Source organism: Rana temporaria, chromosome 12, assembly GCF_905171775.1.
Source record: "Rana temporaria chromosome 12, aRanTem1.1, whole genome shotgun sequence".
Taxonomy (NCBI): domain Eukaryota; kingdom Metazoa; phylum Chordata; class Amphibia; order Anura; family Ranidae; genus Rana; species Rana temporaria.
In genome coordinates, this window is record NC_053500.1 from 38,828,218 (window position 1) to 38,853,948 (window position 25,731).

Sequence of the window (25,731 nt, forward strand, 5' to 3'; positions counted from 1 at the left end):
TCAGTGGCCAAGTGTGCAGTTTCACCAATACCATTTCTGTGGTCTCATCTTTGCCATGTGTACTGTCTCACCAGTACCATATGTGCGGTCTCATCATTGCCATGTGTGTTGTCTCACCAGTGCCATGTGTGTGGTCTCATTATTGCTATATGTATAGTCTCACCGGTACCATGTGTGTGGTCTCATCATTGCTATATGTGCTGTCTCACCAGTACCATGTGTGCGGTCTCATCATTGCCATATGTGCGGTCCCACCAGTACCATGTGTGTGGTCTCATCATTGCCATGTGTGTGGTCTCACCAGCACCATGTGTGCGGTCTCACCAGTGCCATGTGAGCAGTCTCACCAGTGCCACATGTGCGGTCTCACCAGTACCATGTGAGCGGTCTCACCAGTGCCAAGTGTGCGGTCTCACCAGTGCCAAGTGTGCGGTCTCACCAGTGCCACGTGTGCAGTCTCACCAGTGCCATGTGAGTGGTCTCACCAGTATTATGTGTGCGGTCTCATCATTGCCATATGTGTGGTCTTACCAGTACCATGTGTGTGGTCTCATCATTGCCATGTGTGCGGTCTCGCCAGTACCATGTGTGTGGTCTTACCAGTGCCATGTGAGCGGTCTCACCAGTGCCATGTGAGCGGTCTCACCAGTGCTACATGTGCGCTCTCACTAGTGCCATGTTAGCGGTCTCACCAGTGCCATGTGAGCGGTCTCACCAGTGCCATGTGAGCGGTCTCACCAGTGCCATGTGAGCGGTCTCACCAGGGCCATGTGTGCAGATCGGGGTTGTAGAAAACACAAGCTGGGTCACAGAGCAGGGATCTTGTAGATGAAAACAGCTCACCGTAATGTCCCGCCTCCCAGACCAGTGTGCTGTCAATCACAATGCCGTTTGGGATTATGGCGAGCCGTGTACACATACAAGATCTGTCACAGATCTCTACTCTGTGACTCCGGCTTGTGTCTCCTACGATCCTCGATCTCTACACCGTCAGATGATTTTTTTGCTGGCAGGAGCAGAGGAGGAGGAGAAAGGAGGAAAAGGACACCACCTCCATGGGCGGTACAGACCGGGGTATGTGAGACCCGCTCCGCCCACTACAGCATGCGAGGACCGGTAATACAAGTCCATGCTCACTGCGGTGAACTACAAGGTAGCGTGTCAGACCGTAGAGGTACAGGAGGAATAGCAAGCCAACAGTCTTACAAACAGGAAATCACAAGGCAATACAGGCATACCCCGCTTTAAGTACACTCACTTTACATACACTCGCGAGTAAGGACATACCTGTGAGTGTATGTAAAGTGCCTTACAAGTACTGTACAGACATTTTGCAGTCGCAGTAGAAGGAGCTGAAGCTCAGAGAGTATAGCCCACCCTGTTCCAGTGTGCCCCTGACACCCCCAGTACAGCCCCTGAGACCTCAACTACAGCTCCTGACACCCCTACTACAGTCCCTGACCCCCCACTACACTCTAGAAGTGAAGAAATGTATTGTTTCACTTTAAGTACATTTTCATTTTACATACATGCTCTGGTCCCATTGTGTACTTAAAAGTGGGGTATGCCTGTAATGGGTTTATCTGGAAATCATCAGGCTATTGCAGAGAAACTACAGAACTCAGAAGAAGATGAATGGCATATTCAGTGAAGGTAGGAGATCAGTAGGAATGAGCAGTGAATTTAATAATGCTTAAAGTGAAACAATAAAAGTGAAATATTCCTTTAAATTTCGTACCTAGGGAGTATGTATAGTATGCCTGTGAAGTAGCGCTTTTTTCCCGTGCTTAGAACTGTCCCTGCACAAAGTGTCATTTCTGAAGGAAAAAAAGTAATTTAAAATCACTGGCGGCTATAATGAATTGTCGGCTCCCGGCAATTCAGAAATTCAGAGAAAAGTCATTCATAAAAAATAAAAAAAAGCGTAGGGGTCCCCCCAAATTCAATTACCAGGCCCTTCAGGTCTGGTATGGATATTAAGGGCAACCCCGCCGTCAAATTTAAAAAAAATTACGTGGGGTTCCCCCCAAATATGCGTTCCCACAAAAATCCACACCAGACCCCTTATCCAGGCACGCAACCTGGCAGGCCCGCAGGAAAAGAGGGGGGGGACGAGAGAGCGCCCCCCCCTCCTGAACTATACCAGGCCACATGCCCTCAACATTGGGAGGATGCTTTGGGGGTCTGTGACCCCTCAAAGCACCATGTCCCCATGTTGATGGGGACAAGGGCCTCATTCCCCCTATGTAAATTGGTAAATTGTACCTCTACCATTTCACAAAGAAAGTGTAAATAATTGTAAAAAAAAAAACTTACACACCGCTGGGAAAGTCCTTTATTAAAAAAAATAATAATAATTCCAGCGGTGGTAATCCACTCTCGGTCTCCACTCCAACATTTTTTTTTTAAAGTTGGGGTGGAGTTCCCCTTAAAATCCATACCAGCCCTGAATGGTCTGGAATGGATATTTGGGGGAACCCCACGTCATTTTTTTTAAATTGACAGCGGGGCTCCCCTTAATATCCATACAAGACCTGAAGGGCCTGGTAATTGAATTTGGGGGGACCCCCCACGCTTTTTTTTATTTTTTATGAATGAATTCTCTCTGTATTGCCGGGAGCCGACAATTATTATAGCCGCGAGTGATTTTAAATTACTTTTTTTCCTTCAGAAATGACTCTTTGTACAGGGACACTTCTAAGCACATGAAACAAGCGCTACTTCACAGGCATACTATACACCCCCCCTTAGGTACGAAATTTAAAGGAAAATGTTGCTTTTATTGTTTCACTTTAAGCATTATTAAATTCACTGCTCCAGAAAAAACTGCCGTTTTTAAAACTTTTTTTTGCATTGATACATGTGCCCTGGGGCAGGACCCAGGTCCCCAAACATTTTATGACAATAACTTACATATTAGCCTTTACAATTAGCACTTTAGATTTCTCCTATAGACTTTAAAAGGGTGTTCAGCGACTTTTCGAATTTGCCGCGAACACCCCAAATTGTTCACTGTTCGCGGAACAGGCAAACAGGCAATGTTCGAGTCGAACATGAGTTTGACTCGAACTCGAAGTTCATCCCTACCACTCACCTCTACACTCCCCTTGTCAACATGCATTTTCTCCTGTGTATTTCTTACAATGAACTTCTCTTATCACTTCAGCTGATCACTACCATCCCGTCAAAACCCAGAAAAGTCACCAAATGACTTTAGCATTCCCAATCATGCTGAGATGTGGAGCAGCCAATCCTGGGAGAGCTGGAGAAGAGAGGAGGAGGGGATCTGAAGTACACAGAATGCCTCTCTCAGGTTCATGCATGAGATAAGGAAATCACTCACAGCAAGGGGGAAGAACTGACTCCTATTTCTTTGTGTCAGTTTTTATCTCACTGAAAAAAGATAAGAGGACTGCTCAGAGCTGGATTAACTCTTCGTGGCAAGACTGGGCACAGATAAAATGAAATCCTATACTGTACAAGGTACAAGCCTTAATTTAAAAAAAATGGGGTTTACACCCACTTTAAAGCGGTGGTTCACCCTTAGAGGGCACTTTTTAGCCTTAGATTCCTGCTCGTTTTTACTAGGGGAATCGGCTATTTGTTTTAAAATATGAGCATTACTTACCCGTTTACGAGATGCATCCTCTCCGTCGCTTCCGGGTATGGGCGTTCCTTCTTGATTGACAGTCTTCCGAGAGGCTTCCGACGGTCGCATCCATCGCGTCACGATTTTCCGAAAGAAGCCGAACGTCGGTGCGCAGGCGCAGTATAGAGCCGCACTGACGTTCGGCTTCTTTCGGCTATGAGTGACGCGATGGATGCGACCGTCGGAAGCCTCTCGGAAGACTGTCAATCAAGAAGGAACGCCCGCTCCCGAAGACCCATACCCGGAAGCGACGGAAGAAGATGCATCTCGAAAACGGGTAAGTACGGATCATATTTTAATACAAATAGCCGATTCCCCTAGACCGAACGAGCAGGAATCTAGGGGTAAAAGGGGAAAAATTTAATAAATGGGTGAACTCCCGCTTTAAGTATTTTAAAAACAAAACTCCAGCTCCGACTGTCCATCACTTCCTACCTAAAGTCCCTCTTGGATCTTTTTTCTTAAAAAATCCATATACAATTTTTTTTTTTCCTTCAATGGGGCTTTCCTCTTTCTCGCCACAGCAGCAGTGGGCTATCCTCCATCCATGCAATGAGGTGTTAGCACTGTTCAGTTCAGGAGTACTGTAAGCCCATGATGACTTCCCCCATGGGGTGTGTCAATGATAGACTAGACACACAGGAAGTGGGTAGGACAAAGCTGGGCATCATTCAACTAGAAGATGTGTAGCACTGGACCATGGAGCAATAGAAGGGGGACAGCATCTGAAACAAGTATTCTGATTTTCTAGCTACTTTTTTTATCTTCACAGATGCAAGGTAGCAAATTTCAATATATATACACCACTATGCAAACATGTTGGCTACAATAAATACCACTTTGTAGATGAGAGTAAATACAGAAATGTCGCTTATGGATTCAAACAGTGGTTTCTAAAGTGCAAAGAGAACCAGATTCAGATTCCACTGAGTCAAAGGGAAAGTAACAGAGGAGTAACATGTTTGGGTAATAAGTAATCGAGGGGAAGCATACAGCTTATCAGGTGCTTCCAGTTTCTGTTATAAACGTTTTGGAAATGCAGGTGTAACAAAATGGTCCTTGATACCTTAGGGGCCAAAGACTGGAAACAGCACTGGTAGAGGCAACAGGCTGATCCTCTAATTTCATAGTGGCGCATACCACATTGATAATTTGGTATTGTCTCCTGTAATTTGGGAACAATAGCAGAAGACAACTCTTCTGGGATAGTCTCAACTCGCAAAGACTGATGGGACTCAGAATCAGACTCATATGCCACTAAGGCCGGCCATACATCAATATTTAATTCAGCAGGTGCTGGCAGAGTTTCCATCCATGTATGGGCAGGCTGGTTGTACTGAAGTTGATCCATTAGATCCATCCGTGTTGCCTATCCGTGCCCACCGTGCCGCCTATCCACGCCCATCCGTGATGCCTATCCTCGCCCTTCCATGCCACCTATCTGTGCCCATCCGTGTCGCTTATCTGTGCTCATCCGTGCTGCATATCAGTGCCACCTATCAGTGCCGCATATTAGTGCCCATCATCAGTGCCCATCAATGCCACCTCATCAGTGCCACCTCATTGGTGCCACCTTATCTGTGCCCATCAGTGCCGCCTTATCAGTGCGCGTCAGTGCAGCCCCATCAGTGCCCATCTGTAACGGAGAAAACTTACTTATTTACAAAGTTTTGTAACTGAAACAAAAACATATATTTTTTTTCAAAATTTTCTGTCTTTTCTTTTTTGCAGAAAATAAAAATCCCAGAGGTAATCAAATACCACCAAAAGAAAGCTCTATTTGTGGGAACAAAATGATAAAAATTTGGTTTGGGTACAGTGTTGCATGACCGCGCAATTGTCATTCAAAGTGCAACAGCGCTGAAAGCTGAACATTGGTCTGGCCAGGAAGGTGTATAAGTGCCCGGTATTGAAGTGGTTAAAGTTACTCACATGTATTGTTGCTTGTAGTTTTTACTGATGTCAGGAGATCTGATTTTCTGCATGAGGATTCTGATCACATTGAGGAATATGATGAAATTTAGCTGAAGTATAAGATATGAAAACCAACATGTTAGATTTGGCAGGGCAATCTTACATCGGAGTCCTCACCGTGCATCAGCGTACCAGTGTTCCCCCTTAAATCAGGGTTCCCAGAGTATCCCTTATGTTAGAGTGCTCAGAGTTCTCCCTTGCATCAGAGTCCTACCTTACAGTGTAAGGGAACTCTGCTGATTCAGATGTAAAAGGGGAAATCTGCGGATTCAGATGTAAAAGGGTAAATCTGCGGATTCAGATGTAAAAGGGGAACTCTGTGGACTCGGATGTAAAGGGGGACTCCTGTGATTAACTTTATATGATTCGAAATTTTATTTAATTGCAAAATATATGTATAGTTTATATTATATGTATTATATTTCTGAAAAGTGAGTTGTAGATTTGGTCAGCATCAATGGTGTCCTCAATGCTGAGACATACAGGCAAATATTTATCCATCATGCCTTTCCATCAGATATGTGTGTGATTGGCCCCAAATTTATTCTTCAGCAGGACAATGACCCCAAACATACAGCCAATGTCATTAAGAACTAGACATGCGCAGAATACCGTGTTTCCCCGAAAATAAGTCCGGGTCTTAAATTCATTTTGGCAACCAAAAACATTATTTTCTGGGTAGGGCTTGCCATTTTATGTGCTGTCTTCTCTCCCCCTCTCCCTCCCTGCCTGTCAGTGTGAACATAGTAAAAGTGTCTAGTCTAAGGCCTTGTACAGACGAGAGGATATCCGTTGGAAACGGTCCGCTGGACCGTTTCCAGCAGAAATTTCTGCTCCCGATTTTGATCTGATGGGCTGTACACACCATCAGATCAAAATCCCCGCGAAAACATACGCGGTGACGTGCCGCGCCGTCGCCGCGACGATGACGCGGCGACGTGCGCGACCCTGGAAGGTAAATACTTCCACGCATGCGTCGAATCACTTCGGCGCATGCGAGGGATGGGGATCGCTTGGACTTATCCGGTGAGTATGTACAGACGACCGGTTCAGTCCAACGGACAGGTTTCCAGCGGATAGATTTCTTAGCATGTTAAGAAATTTTTATCCGCTTGAAAACCGTCAGCTGGAGAAATCTCCGCCGAAAAATGTCCGCTAGGCCGTACACACGACCGGATTTGTCTGCTGGAACTGATCCCCGGATAAATCCCAACGGACAGATCCGGTCGTGTGTACGAGGCCTAAGTGTGTTAAATACCTTCCGTGACCCGCCTGAGCTGTCTTCCCAGCTCCTAGCACTGCAGGTGGGGGGTAAAATAAAATACCCGCTGACAGCTGGGAGAAGAGGAGGGGAGCCGCGGGAGATCAGCTGAGCGCCGAGCGCTGCTATAACGGAGGTATTTGACTCAATTACATTACAAAAACACACACCTTTTATATCATATAATATTGTAATAGAGAGGATTCTAGCAGTTTACCACCACTTTAAACTAGGGCTTATTTTTAGGGTAGGGCTTATATTTCAGCCCTCCCCGAAAATCACAGTAGGTCTTATTTTCGGGGTAGGTCTTACTTTTGGAGAAACACAGTAGGAAATTTTGTTTTGTTTGTTTTGAATAGATTAGAAATGCTACAAATCTTATTTCGTTATTTGTTTTTGGAATTCATTTTCAAACAAATTCAACATTTTTGTAAGGATTACAATTCAAATCGGTTGAAAATTGACCGATCCAAAATGTGCGTGAAGAATTTACGGCTGCAGCCTCCTTAATAACCATGACTCTGCTGTCAGCGGGTAAACCTGTGATGTTAACAATTGGCGACATCATTTTTTAGAAACAGCGTGGATTCCCTGCTGACAGCAGATACATCGTGGTTGTTAAGGATGCGGCGGCCAGGAGGTCCCCCTGCTCCTTAACAACAAGCTATTATCGAATTAATTTAAATCATTTGTTTAATTCAAATGCTTCAAACATCCGATTAAAACAAATTTTACTTATTTTATTATTTATTTCAGAGTTGTTGAAATTTATTACTGTTGCATTCGGAAATTCGGATACATACATATGAATTTCCTAAATAAGGAAATTTGTCAGAATTTCAATTTTGAACAAAACAAACTGCACACATCTATTAAGAACTTTCCTCAGCCTAAAGAAGAACAAGCCGTCCTGGAAGTGATGGTTTGGCCCCCACAGAGCCCTGATCTCAACATCATCGAGTCTGTCTGGGATTACATGAAGAGAGTTCCTTTAAAAACTGTGTGCAAATTTACCTATAAGAATTGGTGCTGTTTTCAAGGCAAAGAGTGGTCACGCCAATTATTGATTTGATTTGGATTTCTTCTTCATTCATTTACTTTCCATTTTGTTAGTTGATAAAAAATAAACTACTACTAATAAATCCTAACCCTCCTCATCAAAAACAATATAAAGTTTTGGCTGAATTTCCAGTGTAGCCTGCACCCCCGGGCGGGAAGAACCCCGATCACCTGACTCCTCCTGAATAAATTGCCTATCCCAGCATGCAAAGCGACCAAAAGAAACTCCTGCTAATTGGCTGAGACAACTTATTTACTCATTATCTGAATTCACTGTAATCAATCATCCTAATGCCAAAGGCAACAGTGCCACCTTTTGACAGAAGAGAGAGGCTACAAATTAAACTCAGACTTAGGACAGAAATCAGTGGATCAAAGACTACCATTTAGCCAGGCTAGTTACCACCTAGCACGACTACATTTATTAGCAGCCCTGTTTAGGATCAGGGTGCTACACCAGCGTCTATGTACAAATCATAAATCAAATAAAGCGAAAAAATACTTACAAATATCGCCATCAAAATTGGAGTCTTGATTATCCACCAGTAATTATTTTCATAATCATCCCAGCATCTGTGTGAAAAAAGGGAAGAAAAAGGTGAGTTTTAGTAGGTAAATTTCGATTATTTTTAATATGGTAGGGGGGGTTAAAATCCCAGGTAGTTTATTTTTTGCTGTCTGTGTCCTATTGAGGAGATTTCTCTCCCCTTATTGTCATGGAGACACAACAGGAAGTTAGAGGAAACCTCTGCAAAGGGAGGGAAACTCCCATGTTAGACAGTTATCACCGGAACAGATGTCCCTATTGGAAGCTATCCCTCACCTCTTGTTCTGGTGATAACAAATTCTGGATGTCCCATCATTTCGATCTCATTGCAACGCAATCGGAAAAACTGTGGGGTGAATCACAAACAGAGTAAGGATTGGGCACTGCTTCCCTATATTATTCAAAACTAAAAAGGTTTAGGATATATAAACAGTTACATGTACTCTTTAATCAGAGATAGATTGGAGCCATGATGCCTCCCCTGCCTTCCAAGACATCTGATCAAACACAGCTAACGTCTATTTAACCACTTCCCGACCATCTCATGTAGATATACGTTGGCAGAATGGCACGGACAGGCACATCAACGTACCTGTACGTGCCTGCCTAGACGTGGGTCGGGGGTCCGATCGGGACCTTCCCCGCTACATGCGGCGGTCGGATGCCCTCGGGGAGCGATCCGGGACGATGGCGTGGCTATTCGTTTATAGCCACTCCGTGGCGATCGCTCCCCGGAGCTGAAGAACGGGGAGAGCCGTATGTAAACATGGCTTCCCCGTGCTTCACTGTGGCGGCGTATCGATCGAGTGATCCCTTATATAAGGGAGACTCGATCGATGACGTCAGTCCTACAGCCACACCCCCCTACAGTTGTAAACACACACAAAGTGAACACTAACTCCTACAGCGCCCCCTGTGGTTAACTCCCAAACTGCAACTGTCATTTTCACAATAAACAATGCAATTTAAATGCATTTTTTGCTGTGAAAATGACAGTGGTCCCAAAAATGTGTCAAAATTGTCCGAAGTGTCCGCCATAATGTCGCAGTCACGAAAAAAATCGCTGATCGCCGCCATTAGTAGTAAAAAAAAAAAAAATGCAATAAAAATATCCCCTATTTTGTAAACGCTATAAATTTTGCGCAAACCAATCGATAAACGCTTATTGCGATTTTTTTTACCAAAAATAGGAAAACAAATACGTATCGGCCTAAACTGAGGTAAAAAATTTTTTTTAGATATGTTTTTGGGGGATATTTATTATAGCAAAAAGTAAAAAATATTGCATTTTTTTCAAAATTGTCGCTCTATTTTTGTTTATAGCGCAAAAAATAAAAACTGCAGAGGTGATCAAATACCACCAAAAGAAAGCTCTATTTGTGGGGAAAAAAAGGATGCCAATTTTGTTTGGGAGCCACGTCGCACGATCGCGCAATTGTCTGTTAAAGCGACGCAGTGCCGAATTGTAAAAACCCCTTGGGTCATTTAGCTGCATATTGGTCCGGTCCTTAAGTGGTTAATCAACTGCTTTAAAGGGGTTGTAAAGGTTCGTTTTTTTATTTTCTAAATATGTTCCTTTAAGCTAGTGCATTGTTGGTTCACTTACCTTTTCCTTCGATGTCCCTTCTAAAAAAAAAATGTGTCTGAATTTCTCACTTCCTGTTCCTCCTCAGTAAGCTTGCCCCCATCATCCAAGCCAATCTGGCTGGGGGTTAGTCAGCCAGAACAGCTTACTGAAGAGGATCAGGAAGTGAGAAATTTAGAAGGGAAATTGAAGGAAAAGGTAAGTGAACTATTAATGCACTAGCTTAAAGGAACCCACCGTATTTATCGGCGTATACCGCGCACTTTTTTGCCCTGAAAATCAGGGCAAAATCATGGGTGCGCGATATACGCCGATACCCGCTTTCCCGCGCCAAGTTTGAATACTGCGCTGGCATATACCGAGCTCAGTACACTCGTGTATAGTCGGCCAGTCTCGGCTCCTCCCGCGCTCACGTCCTGTACGTCCAGTAGCCGAGCCTGCCCGAGTGTACTGCGCTCGGTATATGCCGGCGCAGTATTCAAACTCGGCGCGGGAAAGCGGGAAACGAGCGAGGAGGACGCCGCAGAAGGATGCCGGACCCGACAAAGAGGACACCCGAAGCCGCAGACGGACGCCGGACCCGACGAGGCCGCCAATGGACGCTGCGCAAGACACCAAAACTGTAAGTACTGTAAGTACAAAATCCTTTTTTCCACAGGAATTTCTGGCCAACTTTAGGGGTGCGCGCTATACCCCAATAAATACGGTATTTAGAAAATAAAAAACTAATCTTTACAACCCCTTTAACCAGTTTCCGACCCCCGCATGTACATATACGTCCACAATATGGCACGTACAGGCACATGGGCGTACATGTACGTCCTTGCCTATTAGCGGGTGGGGGTCCGATCGGGACCCCCCCCGCTACATGCGGAGGTCGGGTCCGCTCGGGGAGCGATCCGGGACCACGGCGCGATCCGGGACGATGGCGCGGCTTTGTTTATAGCCGCTCCGTCGCGATCGCTCCCCGGAGCTGAAGAACGGGGAGAGCCGTATGTAAACACGGCTTCCCCGTCCTTCACTATGGCGGCGCATCGATCGCGTCATTCCCTTTATAGGGGAGACACAATCGATGACGTCATTCCTACAGCCACACCCCCCTACAGTTGTAAACACATACTAGGTGCACCCTAACTCCTACAGCGCCACCTGTGGTTAACTCCCAAACTGCAACTGTCATTTTCACAATAAAGAATGCAATTTAAATGCATTTTTTGCTGTGAAAATGACAATGGTCCCAAAAATGTGTCAAAATTGTCCGAAGTGTCCGCCATAATGTCGCAGTCACGAAAAAAATTGCTGATCGCCGCCATTAGTAGTAAAAAAAAAAAAATTAATAAAAATGCAATAAAACTATCCCCTATTTTGTAAACGCTATAAATTTTGCGCAAACCAATCGATAAACGCTTATTGCGATTTTTTTTACTAAAAATAGGTAGAAGAATACGTATCGGCCTAAACTGAGGAAAAAAAATGTTTTTATATATGTTTTTGGGGGATATTTATTACAGCAAAAAGTAAAAAATATTGCATTTTTTTCAAAATTGTCGCTCTATTTTTGTTTATAGCGCAAAAACTAAAAACCGCAGATGTGATCAAATACCACCAAAAGAAAGCTCTATTTGTGGGGGGAAAAAGGACGCCAATTTTGTTTGGGAGCCACGTCGCACGACCGCGCAATTGTCTGTTAAAGCGACGCAGTCCCGAACTGTAAAAACACCTTGGGTCTTTAGGCTGCATATTGGTCCGGGGCTTAACTGGTTAATGGCCAAGGGAGACACTATGAAGCCAGAAGCGACAAGGATTTTGCACTTCTGATTTTTCACCACAAAGTAGAAAAACAGATATTAATCCATCTTCTCTGTGGGCAGCAATCAACAACTTACAACTAGGGAAGGGTAGTGATTAGACAGCTGTAGAGCTGCCCAGATCACTTTTACAAGAAAGCAGATTGTCCCCTTTAAAAAATGGTACCGGGATCAAGGCTGCAGCTGCACCCCCCCCCCCCCACCAGAACTCTCCAGTCATTGGCTAAGAGCACTGATTGGATGTCAATCGGCAGACCTTTTTCACTCATGCCCCTTCGACAGAAGCCGGACAATTTTCTGACTTCTGTCGGATTGGCTGCTATACGCACGGGCCGAATGTCAGTCATGTGTACAGCCCTTAACATCTTGACCAGATATCCCCCTGGTTATCACACATAGGATAAAAAAAAATAGTTTATCTTAATCTGGTCAGATTAGCAACAGTATAAGCATGAAAAATCAATGTCTGATGTACACAAAGGAGAACTACATATAAGAAATAAGCACTATAACACAGAACAGTGCCTCTTTAGGTAGACCCAATCGTCTTGCAGGACTTTCCCATCGAGAAGTTTTCCCCAAGTGAGCAAAAGGGAAAAGAGCAAGAAATGATAGGCTGGCTCCAGTGGCGGCTGGTGAAGTTTTATGATGGGGGGGCGCAATACCCCGCCCTTCCACATTTGGTCCCTCCCACTTCTCATAAGCCACACCCCTTATAGAATCCACCACTCCGTCCCCTGTATTCCACTTGCTTCCACTCAATGTCAGGAGTATACAGCTCAGCGTCACAGCACAGAGTATATAGCCCCAGCATCACAAATCATGGTATATAGCGCAGCCTTACAGATCGGTGCAAACAAACTAAAATATGACACTGTTAGTAATGAAGGACTCGAAATGGGCAGGAGATTAGACTGCGGACATACTGCACAAGATTACCAGAGACTGCGGACATACTGCACAGGATTACCAGAGACTGCGGACATACTGCACAGGATTACCAGAGACTGCGGACATACTGCACAAGATTACCAGAGACTGCGGACATACTGCACAGGATTACCAGAGACTGCGGACAAACTGCACAAGATTACCAGAGACTGCGGACATACTGCACAGGATTACCAGCGACTGCGGACATACTGCACAGGATTACCAGAGACTGCGGACATACTGCACAAGATTACCAGAGACTGCGGACATACTGCACAAGAGTACCAGAGACTGCGGACATACTGCAGAAGATTACCAGAGACTGCGGACATACTGCAGGAGATTACCAGAGACTGCGGACATACTGCAGGAGATTACCAGAGACTGCGGACATACTGCAAAAGATTACCAGAGACTGCGGACATACAGCAGGAGATTACCAGAGACTGCGGACATACTGCAGATTACCAGAGACTGCGGACATACTGCACAAGATTACCAGAGACTGCGGACATACTGCACAAGATTACCAGAGACTGCAGACATACTGCACAAGATTACCAGAGACTGCGGACATACTGCAGGAGATTACCAGAGACTGCGGTCATACTACACAAGATTACCAGAGACTGCGGACATACTGTACAAGATTACCAGAGACTGCAGGAATTACTTGTCCTGCGACTTGGGACTTAAATGTTGCATGACAAGTCGTACCCCATGATTTCCAATGAGAACCGTTCATATCTGTGCGACTTCAAAGTAGTCCCTGCATTACTTTGGTCCCACATTGATGCAACTTGAGGTCCATAGACCTCCAGAATACACAGGCATTGCTTTAAGTCACATCAGAATTGCAGTAGAATTGTGCAACTTTCAAACTGCATTAGCCTGAAAGTCGCAAGATTCTGCCACAATTTTTTGGTGCGATTTTGCAGCGACTTGAAGCAATGCCTATGTATTCTGGAGGTCTATGGACCTCAAGTCACATCAAAGTGGGACAAAAGTAATGCAGGGACTACTTCAAAGTTGCACAGATATGAACAGTTCTCATTGGAAATCATCGGGTCCAACTTATCCTGCAACTTTCCAGTCCCAAGTCGCAGGACAATTTGCAAGCGGGGGGTGGGGTGGTGTTGACGGCCGATATTTTCCCTGCACATTAAGTATAAAAAAAGTTTTTTTTTTAATAACTGGGGGGGGGGGGGTGGTCTGGTGGGGTAGTGTTACCGCCCGCTATTTGTGCTGTAATGAATTTTTACATAGAAAAGAAATGTTGTTAATAAATGGGTAAATGAATTATAAAAAAAAGATTTTTTTAATAACCGTTATTGGAAAAATCTTTTTTTTATAATTCATTTACCCATTTATTAACAACATTTATTTTCTATGTAAAAATTCATTACAGCACAAATAACACTACAGCGGGCGGTAACACTACCCCACCAGACCACCCCCCCCCCCCCCCAGTTATTAAAAAAAAACTTTTTTTATACTTAATGCTAAATTGAATCAAATATACAAAATAAACTGTTAATAATCTTAATATATTTAATTAATATTAAATAAAAAAAAACATTGATTGGGGGGGGGGGGCTTGTTGCCTGGCATTATTTTCGCTGAATATTAAATATTAAAAAATATTTTAAAAAAATATAAAAAAATATATAAAAAAGAAATTGGATTAAGCAGGAGGGTGGATGCCAGCCGCTGAATAAGCGGGGGGTGGGGGGGGGGGGGCCGCCGAATATTACAAAAAAAAAAGGGTTTTAATAAGCGGGGGGGGGGGGGGGGTTGCCGACGAATATTAAATGCCAAAAAATACTTTGAATAAGCGGGGGGGGGGGGGCCGCCCAAGAATAATCAATAGAAAAAACAAACTATGAATAAGTGGGGGGGGGCAGCAAATATGAATGTGGTCATACGATAATGGAAATCACGGGAGGGGTTGAATGCTGCTGTGAGACAGGCAGGCTTACCTGTTCCTCGGTCGGGCGCAGTGAGCTGGAGCTGACCAGACGTCACTTCCGGTTTTTCCAGTGACGTCGGAACGAGCACAGAGACGGGCGGGTGCACACAGACAGTGTATGCACCCGCCCGGCCATAACATTACACTCCATCGCGCCAGAAGCAAGTGGCGCGATGGAGAGCGCCACAAAGGCATATTTTTGGTGCCAATGTAGCGCCGCGTCTGCAATCCCGTGATTGCACAGACGTGGCGCTACTCCTAAAGGACTGTTCCCGGCGTCCGGCGCGCGGACATAAGGCCCTTTTTTGGGAAAAAAAATTTCTTAAAGGGACAGATTTAAAAAAAAAAAAAATTTTTTTTTTTTTTTTTACTGACTGTGTGATGGGGGGCGGCGCCCGGGCGCCCCTATGAACGGGCCGCCACTGGCTGGCTCGCTTGCAGGCTCAGAGTGACCAGGGTCTAACTCTCCAATAATTTTGGTGAGAAAATGTGTCATGAAGAACCAGTCACAAACATGGGAAAGAGTCTTCTGCCGGATTCATGGGGCCCGATACGTTGATGCACACTAGAGGTATAGGGCCATATTCTGAGTATAGTTACGACGGATTATATCAGGAAACTCCGTCGTATCTCTCTTTTTTGGTCCGCGTATCTATGCGAGTGATTCTTAGAATCATTTTCGCATAGATACGCTGAAGATCCGACATGTGTAAGTCACTTACACTGTCGGATCTTAAATGTAATTACTCCGCCGGCCGCTAGGTGGCGTTTACGTTCAGGTCTCATTTGTTTATGCAAATGAGCCTGATACGCTGATTCACGAACGAAATCGCGTCGCGTAACCGTCGCTAACGTAGTTTGCGTAGGCGTAAGGTTACCCCTGCTATATGAGGGGTAACCTTACGCCAGTCCCACGTAGGCCATGTTAAGTATGGCGTCGGGTCCGCGTCGTGTTTTCCCGTCGGGTACGTCGTTTTACTAAGTCGTCCGGGAATACGACTTTACGTCAATGACGCACACGTCGGCGTCATTGACGTTTTACGCCGAGAACTGGAGCATGCGCACTGGGCTATTTTAAGCACGGCGCATGCGCAGTTCGTTCGAATCGGGGGCGCGCTTAATTTAAATACAAGCCGCCCCCTTGGATATACGCGGGGATACGCCAGGCCAATTACACTCCGCCGCCCCAAACTACGGAGCAAGTGTTTGGGGAATACATCACTTGCTCCTGTAGGTTGGGGCGGCGTAGTGTAAATGGCTTACGCGCCGCCCGCCTACAATGTACCAGAATATGGCCCATAGTCTTTGTGGGTGAGAAATGGCATTTCCCCCAGAGATGGTGAAATAGCAAGCAGAGTTTCCCTTTAACAGAAGGCGACAAACCTGGGAAGTCACTTTAAGGATGTTAAAGGAAGATTATAGAGCTTGCTTAAGCTGGATTTAGCAGAAGTGTGTCCCTTTATGTGCAGAACCGTGCTTGTAAAACTTGTTCCTTCCTTGGGTAGAAAAGGCCTGAAGTGGAATGCATACAGAATTCTTGACTATCAAACTCATTCAAGTCCCCCAAGAAGGCTGGTCATCCATGATAGACAAATGCAAGAGAGAGGACAGGATAATGCGGAGAATCTCAGTGGGCAATCGGTTCAACGCTGCAGCTGCGATTGCCGAACAGAGTAAGGATCTGTCTCGTCATTCAGTGTCTTTTCCATTTAAGAGAATTTGGACTGAAAGCCCACACTGCAGTGACCAAACCTCTCATTAGCAGACTGAATCAAAAGGCTAGACTAACCTTTGCTGAGAAGCATGTTGTGTGGACAGGGGAGAACTGGTCCAAAGTTTACTTAACCACTTAAGCCCCGGACCATATTGCTGCCTAAAGACCCAAGGGGTTTTTACAGTTCGGGACTGCGTCGCTTTAACAGACAATTGCGCGGTCGTGCAACGTGGCTCCCAAACAAAATTGGCGTCCCTTTTTCCCCACAAATAGAGTTTTCTTTTGGTGGTATTTGATCACCTCTGCGGTTTAAATTTTTTGCGCTATAAACAAAAATAGAGCGACAATTTTGAAAAAAATGCAATATTTTTTACTTTTTGCTGTAATAAATATCCCCCAAAAACATATATAATTTTTTTTTTTTCCTCAGTTTAGGCCGATACGTATTCTTCTACCTATTTTTGGTAAAAAAAAACGCAATAATCGTTTATCGGTTGGTTTGCGCAAAATTGATAGCGTTTACAAAATAGGGGATATTTTTATTGCATTTTTATTTTTTTTATTTTTTTTTACTACTAATGACGGCGATCAGCTATTTTTTTCGTGACTGCGACATTATGACGGACACTTCGGACAATTTTGACAAATTTTTGGGACCATTGTCATTTTCACAGCAAAAAATGCATTTAAATTGCATTCTTTATTGTGAAAATGACAGTTGCAGTTTGGGAGTTAAACACAGGGGGCGCTGTAACATTTAGGGATCACTGTGTGTGTGTTTACTAGTGTAGGGGGGTGTGGCTGTAGGAATGACATCATCGATCGGATCTCCCCTATAAAGGGGATCACCCGATCGATGCGCCGCCATAGTGAAGCACGGGGATCGCGACGGATCGCGACGGAGCAGCTAAAAACAAATAGCCGCGCCGTCGTCCCGGATCGCTCCCCGAGCGGACCCGACCTCCGCATGTACCGGGGGGTCCCGATCGGACCCTCCACCCACGTCTAGCAGAGGACGTACAGGTACGTACATGTGCCTGTCCGTGCCATTCTGTTGACGTATATGTACATGAGGAGGTCGGGAAGTGGTTAAAGGGTTTGTAAAGGAATTTTTTTTTGTTATCTTAATAGCTTGCTTTACCTTAATGCAATGCTGTTTTCATGTCCTCATTGTTCGTTTTTGCTCTCAAGTTGCTGTAATTCTTCTCTGATCTCCACACTTCCTGGTTGTCTGTTTCCTGATAACCACAGTACTGGGAGCTTTCTCTCTGTGGTCACTAATCAAGGAGCTGTGATTACTGTGTGTCTAAAACCCCACAGCACCAATCAGTTTCGTTTTCCAAACCATCACTGCCCTGTATTGGCTCTGTGGCTCTGTACATCAGAGAAGCAGAAAACATGCAAAAACTAAACTAGAAACTACAGGTACATTATATGATTGATTTTTATCTATTTTTAATCGTTTTAAAAGGAATCAGTTAACTATTATGTCTCTATACCCTGTAAATGATGGTCATCAACCCTGTCCTCAGGGCCCACTAACAGGCCAGGTTTTATGTATTACCTTGGGGAGATGCAGCCTAGAATACTGCAATCATTGAGCAGCAAATTATATCACCTGTGATGTATTTCAGTTATCTTGCAAACCTGGCCTGTTAGTGGACCCTGCTGTAAATAGTCATTTCAGCAAAAAAAAAAATATTTACAACTCCTTTAGTATTGAAAGCTTGATGCCGCGTACACACGGTCAGTCCATCCGATGAGAATGGTCCGACGGACCGTTTTCATCGGTTCACCGCTGAAGCAGACTGATGGTCTGATGTGCGTACACACCATCGTTTCAAAAACCGATTGGGTCAGAACGCGGTGATGTAAAACACAATGACGTGCTGAAAAAAAAAACGAAGTTCAATGCTCCCAAGCATGCGTCGACTTGATTCTGAGCATGCGCGGTTTTGAAACGATGCTTTTGTGTACTAACCATCGGTTTTGACCTATCGGTCAGCCGTCTATCGGTTCGATTCTGATTTTAATCCTGGAATCTGGAAGCCCCCTTTAACAAGGAGACCCTAGATCCCGCCCCCCCCCCCCCCAATGTGAATTGGTACCCCTAACATTTCACAAAAAAAGTGTAACAAACTGTAAAAAAATACAGGAGACACTTCGAGACAAGTCCTTTATTAAAAAAAAAAAAAGTCTGTGCCTTTGAAACACGTTCTGATTGGCCAGACAGCGTGTGGGTGGCCCCCCAGTTTGCAGCCCTGGACCACTACCACCCAGAGATACACAGCCAACGTCTCCATGAGGCTTATCGAGGCTCCAGCTGCGGCTAACACATGGCGCTTATGGATCAGAGACTTTCCGGCGGCCCTCCTGTGCTCCTGTGACACTGCACGTGGAAGTTCCCACCCGCTCTCGCACTCTGCAAGCGCTCCAACATTTTCCACGCAAGTTTTTAGTGTTGTTTTATAGTTATATACTGAATAGATTCCTAAGCTGTTTAAAGGATTGGCTTGGCACTTCTCTCTCCTCCTTTTGCTTTTCTTTTGTTCACAGTGATCGGGTTGCCTGAAGCAGCCTCGCTCCCTTTACAGCCTTTAGAGACTAATTTTTAGGGGTTCATCCCCCAGAACTTCCAATCCTCTCACCATTCACATGGTTGCACCTTCAATCAGAGGCGGCTCTAGGCTTTGTGAGGCCTTAGGCAAAACTTAGACATGGGTCCCCACTCACGCCCATAATGGGAAAACTAATTCAAGCAAGAAAAATGACTGCAGAAAACGCACGGATCTAACACACAGGTGATCAGCATCACTTTAGGGCACCCTCCTCACCCATCAGACATATTCAGCCAATGCAAGGGGGGGGGAGAGGGGGAGGTGAGAAAGAGAGAGGGGTGATAGAGAGATCCAATGGCGTCAACATTAGTACGGATCACAGGCAATTAGGCCGATGTGAGTGCGAGGCCTTAGGTGACCACCTAATTTGCCTAAGAGCCGCCTTAATGTATCAGCATGTAGATGCATGCCTTTTTATTAAAATTTTTAACTTTCCCATACAATGGTTTAGCGCTGAACATTATACCAATATTGGGGTAGATTCATAAAGAAGTTACGCTGGCGTATCTATTTTATACGCCGCGTAACTTCTAGGATGCTCCAGCGTATCTTTTTTCTGTATTCAGAAAACATATATATATACGCCGGAATTTGGCTAAGATCCGACTGGCGTAAGTCTCTTACGCCCTCGTATCTCAGTTGCATATTTACGCTGGCCGCTAGGTGGCGCTTCCGTCGATTTACGCGAGGAATATGCAAATTAGGTAGATACGCCGATTCAGAAACGTACGTCCGCCCGGCGCATTTTTTTGACGTCGTTTACGTTAGGCTTTTTCCGGCGTAAAGTTACCCCTGCTATATGAGGCGTATCCTATGTTAAGTATGGACGTCGGGCCAGCGTCAAATTTTCTGTCGATTACGTCGTTTGCGCAAGTCGTTCGCAAATAGGGCTGTCCGTAATTTACGTTCACGTCGAAAGCATTGGCTTTTTGCGGGTTAATTTGGAGCATGCGCACTGGGTTACGTTCACGGATGGCGCATGCGCCGTTAGTCAAAAACGTCATTTACGTGGGGTCATGTTTTATTTACATAAAACACGCCCACCTCTTCACAATTTGAATTAGGCGCGCTTACGCGGGCAGATTTACGCCATGCCACTAGCCACTAACTTACGCCACTACGCCACTAACTTAGGGTGCAGGTTCTTGGTGAATACAGAACCTGCCTCACTAAGTTACGGCGGCGTAGCGTATCTGAGATACGCTACGCCCGCAGAAATTTACGCCAATCTACCTGAATCTACCCCATTGTGTATGTGTCTCCTCCTTTTTTGTTGAAGTGCCTTGGTTATTTTGAAAAAAAATGTTCTAATAGCATGATATAGCCACAACAAAAATTCCATCAAATGTTGAGCAATGAATATTACATTATTTCTGAAAAAAATCAAGTGTTCATAAATTGTTCTCTAATTTTCATCTCTAATGTATATCCAGGCTGCTCAGCTCGGCCCCGTCGGATGACTTACATGCTGGATTGCACTTGAAAACAGAGAAAATACGCTTACATACGCGTTTTCAATCTAAGTGGATGTTATTTTAATAAGCGTAGAAGCTTTTAAATATTACACTATTGAAGCTCATTTATTTTACTGAGTATAATGGAGGAGAAGAGAGGAATACAACTTAGAAGCCTATACGAGGTTTACCCGTTAAAGTGCAATTCAGTGAGACAAAGGGGAACGGAGGGAGAATTACCAGCTGAGCAGCCTGAATATATACCCCAGGCGGGGAAGTTGTTTCTAATCCTGAAGGTGAGCGCAGTGGTGAAAGGTGGTGGGAGGCACCGCACCTAAGTGCCACAAAGACTCACAAAGGGTGATTGTTAATAGAAGGTTGGCACAAAGAGCACATTTGGAAGGATTATTATCTGAATGAAAGAACATTTTGTTGCATATGAATGTTTATTGAATTTTTTTATCTTATTTGTATTCACGCATGAACCTTGGATTTCAACATATGAAGGAGTTTTATGACGGAATGATTTAATTATGATTTAATTGTATTGTGCACTATAATGAAGTTTGAATTGTTGAATGGGGGATGATAGGTGCAACCAACACACATACTTTTATTAACATTACCAATCAGTTAACCTTTTTGACCTATCACAAAAAACCCTCATTGAAATCAATTAATGGGGGGGCTTAAACCATCCCACAAGGCAAACGGAGGGGCCTTTAAAACAGGCTATCTCCCTTTCCTCACATTCTTTTGCTTTCGCTGTGCAATGAGACACCTACAGTGTCTTGAAAAAGCATTCATACCCCTTAAAATTTCACACATTTTGTAACTTTACATCAAAAAACGGAAATGTATTTTATTGGGATTATATGTGATAGACCAACACAAAGTGGCACATAATTGTGAAGTGGAAGGAAAATAATTACCGTATATACTCGAGTATAAGCCGAGTTTTTCAGCCCTTTTTTTAGGGCTGAAAATGTACCCCTCGGCTTATATTCGAGTCAGTGTATCTGAAGGGCTGCGAGCGTCCATTGTTTAAAAGTTGTGGCTTCCCCCTGGTCCCTTCCGTGATACGCGTTTCCCAGCAGACACTGGGCCAGATTCATGTAGATCAGCGGATCTTTAGATCCGCTCGATCTACGTGTTTTAAGATCCGCCGGTGCAATTTAGCGAGGCTAGTGCAGTATTCACAAAGCACTTACCTCGAAAATTGCACCGTCGGATCGTAACTCCCCCGGCGGAATGCAAATTCCGCGGCTAGGGGGAGTGTACAATTTAAATCAGGCATGTTCCTGCGCCGATTTAACTGCGCATGCGCCGCCGGCGAAATTTCCCAGTGCGCATGCTCCAAATGACGTCGCTAGGACGTCATTGTTTGCGTCGGCTAAGTCAATTGCGGCCATCCGTATTCCCGTTCGACTTACGCAAACGACGTAAAAATTAGAATCTCGGCGCGGGAACGACGGCCATACTTAACATTAGCTACCCCTCATATAGCAGGGGTAGCTATCCGCCGGAAAAAGCCGAACGCAAACGACGTTAAAAAAAAGCGACGGGCGGGCGTACGGACTTGAATCGGCGGTTGTCCTCATTTGCATATCCGACGCGTAAAAAAAAGCGACGACACCTAGCGGCCGGCGGTAGATTGCAGCCTAAGATTCGACTGGTGTAAGTCACTTACACCAGTCGGATCTAAGGGAGATCTATGCGGAATCTGATTCTATGAATCAGCCTCATAGATCCGACCGGCTGGACTCAGAGGTACGACGGCGGATCAGGAGATCCGCCGTCGTATCTCTTTGATGAATCTGCCCCACTGTGTTCAGTGTTCCGCCTATCACGGACGTTCTCTTGTCCGGGGATGAAAAGACGTCCGTGATTGGCGGAACACTGAACACAGTGTCTGTTGGGAAACTGAGTCCGAGGATGAGGAGACGTCCGTCGTAGACTGCTGCTCACGGAACGAGACCAGGAGGAGACCGCAACTTTTAAACAATGAATGGATGTCCCCAGCCTGTCAAGAATTTCAGGTACACTGACCCTGGCACAGGGAGGCTGCAATGGGCACAGTGAGGTGGCAATGGGCACAGTGAGGTGGCAATGGGCACAGTGAGGTTGGGTACAGTGAGGTGGCAATGGGCACAGTGAGGTTGGTCACAGTGAGTTGGCAATGGGCACAGTGAGGTGGCAATGGGCACAGTGAGGTTGAGCACAGTAAAGTTGCAATGGGCACAGTGAGGTGACAATGGGTACAGTGAGGTTGGGCACAGTGATGTTGCAATGGGCACAGTAAGGTTGGGCACAGTGAGGTTGCAATGGGCACAGTTAGGCGTGCAAATGGGCACAGTGATGTGTGCAAATTGGGCACAGTGAGGCGTGCAAATGGGCATTGTTGACCCACTTTTCTGCTTACAGTAGCTACTGCATTCTCACCCTAGGCTTATACTCGAGTCAATACATTTTCCCAGTTTTTTGGGGTAAAATTAGGTACCTCGGCTTATACTCGGGTCGGCTTATACTCGAGTATATACGGTAATAGTTTTCCAAATTTCTTACAAATAAATGTGTGAAAAGTGTGGCGTGCATTTGTATTCAGCACCCCTGAGTCAATACTTTGTAGAACTACCTTTAGCTTCAATTACAGCTGCAAGTCTTTTTGGGTATGTCTCTACCAGGTTTGCACATCTAGTGCAGAATAGCTCAACCTCTGTTAGATTGGATGAAGAGTGTCGGTGAACAGCAATTTTCAAGTCTTGCCACAGATTCTCAATTGGATTTAGGTCTGGACTTTGACTGGGTCAATCTAACACATGAATATGCTTTGATCTAAACCATTCCATTGTAGCTCTGGCTGTAAGAATGAGCCAAAACACCCCTGGGTTTGCAGCAGAACATGCGAACAGGAAAAAAAATTGTGCGAACACCGTTAAAGTCTATGGGACACAGACATGAAAAATCAAAAGTGCTCATTTTAAAGGCTTATATGCACGTTTTTGCTATAAAAAGTGTTTTTTTGGACCCGGGTACTGCCCCAGGGGACATGTATCAATGCAATTTTTTTTTAAAACTGCATTTTTTTTAGGAGCAGTGATTTTCATAATGCTAGATTCCGCCGGGAATCCTGAGGGGAAAACCGAGAACCTGCTCGTTACGTTTTTTTTCCCCTACACATAAGAGGTTTTCCTAACAGGAAAACTGCGACGAAGCTTTGGTCGGGAATCCCGGCCGTGTGTATGCTCCATCGCAGTTTTTCACATAGGAGGTGGTTCTCTTTTTTTTTCCGGCAGTTTTTCTGTCGGAAAAACTGCGATGGAGCATACACACGGCCGGTTTTCCCGCCCAAAAGCTCTTATGGCAGTTTTCCTGACTGGAAAACCGGTCGTGTGTACGAGGCTTTAAAGGTAAAATAGGTTGGTTTTATATTCAAACCACTGATATCCTTCCAAAAGTTTTAAACTAGTTGAATGATGTGTAACAGCTTCCCCTAAACTTGAGATACAGAAACCAGAAGCAGTTCTGCAAAAAATATACACAGGAGTTATGTGTGTAGCGCCCTGCTACTTTCATAGCTGGTGCTGCCTTAAATTTAGAGGGTGGTCAGAGATTTAGTTGTTTTGCCAAATTTTGGGCCTCTGTTGCAGCCATGGCTGTACTGTGAGTGACCACTATTGCTTTCTGGGGTGTTGGTACCACCCCAGGCCAAAAGTGGCAGCAGTCAAGTCAGGGCGTATTGGGTGTTTTTCCTCGGCAACCAATCAGTGGGGGTTGATCGCCTCGCTGTGCATGCTGGGGAGAGTACTTAAGGGACAGACGTCATTAGTTTGCAGTTCTTCTCAGCTCTCATCGTGTACCCTAGACGGTGAAGGAATAGAGGTACCATGCCATCCAAAACAAACCAGCAGTTCCTTCGGGGGTAGTGCTACATGTGCATACAATATTATAACATGATAGAAAGACAGACAATCTCTTACCCAGTATCATCAAAGCTGATCCTGGTTTTGATCCACACTGTTATTGTAAGAGCTGGCAGACCTAGAAAAAAAAATCACATGCCTTTGATAGTTACTATACACTTAAAGCAGAACTATAATCTGTTGTGTTGTGTTAAAAAATGTGAATGATCATCTTAAAGTAACATCGAACCTTCATTTTTTTTATTTAAAAAAAATAACAAACATGTTATACTTACCTGCTCTGTGCAATGGTTTTGCACAGAGCAGCTCTAATTTTCCTTTTCTGGGGTCTGGTGAAGTTTTAGGAATGGGGGCGCCAGACCTCATCCTTCCATGTTGACCCCATCCATTTCTCATAAGCCCCACCCCTTATAGAATCCACCCACTCTGTCACCTGTATTCCACTTGCTTCCACCCATAGTGTCAGGAGTACACAACTCAGCATCACAGGACAGAGTATACAGCCTCAGAATCACAGAACATGAGAATACAGCTCAACATCACATGATAGAGAATACCGCTTAGCATCACAGGAAAGAGTATATAGCTCAGCCTCACAGATCAGGGTATATAGCTCAGCCTCATAGATCAGGGTATATAGCTCAATCTCACAGTTCAGGGTATATAGCTCAGCCTCATAGATCAGGGTATATAGCTCAATCTCACAGTTCAGGGTATATAGCCAAAGCCTCACAGTTCAGGGTATATAGCCAAGCCTCACAGATCAGGGTATATAGCTCAGCCTCACAGATCAGGGTATATAGCTCAGCCTCACAGATCATTGTATATATCTCGACATCACAGATCAGGGTATATAGCTCAGAATTACATATCAGGGTATATAGCTCAGCCTCACAGATCAGGGTATATAGCTCAGCCTTACAGATCAGGGTATATAGCTCAACATCACAGATCAGGGTATATAGCTCAGCCTTACAGATCAGGGTATATAGCTCAACATCACAGATCAGGGTATATAGCTCAGAATTACATATTAGGGTATATAGCTCAGCCTCACAGATCAGGGTATATAGCTCAGCCTCGCAGATCAGGGTATATAGCTCAGCCTCACAGATCAGGGTATATAGCTCAGCCTCACAGATCAGGGTATATAGCTCAACATCACAGATCAGGGTATATAGCTCAGAATTACATATCAGGGTATAAAGCTCAGCCTCACAGATAAGGGTATACAGCT

At 44.8% G+C, this 25,731-nt stretch overlaps 1 protein-coding gene across 2 annotated transcripts in view; it reads right to left on the minus strand.

Annotated features, from left to right (window-relative positions):
- Positions 1-25,731, minus strand: part of LOC120918305 (vasoactive intestinal polypeptide receptor-like) — a 140,336-nt gene that overhangs the window by 15,900 nt on the left and 98,705 nt on the right. For both annotated transcript variants that reach the window (XM_040329821.1, XM_040329820.1), the window contains exons 8-10: positions 24,552-24,612; positions 8,450-8,516; positions 5,582-5,673 (exon numbers count right to left, since the gene is read on the minus strand). In XM_040329821.1, the coding sequence (XP_040185755.1) occupies positions 5,582-5,673; positions 8,450-8,516; positions 24,552-24,612 (220 nt within the window). The remainder of the gene's footprint in view (positions 1-5,581; positions 5,674-8,449; positions 8,517-24,551; positions 24,613-25,731) is intronic.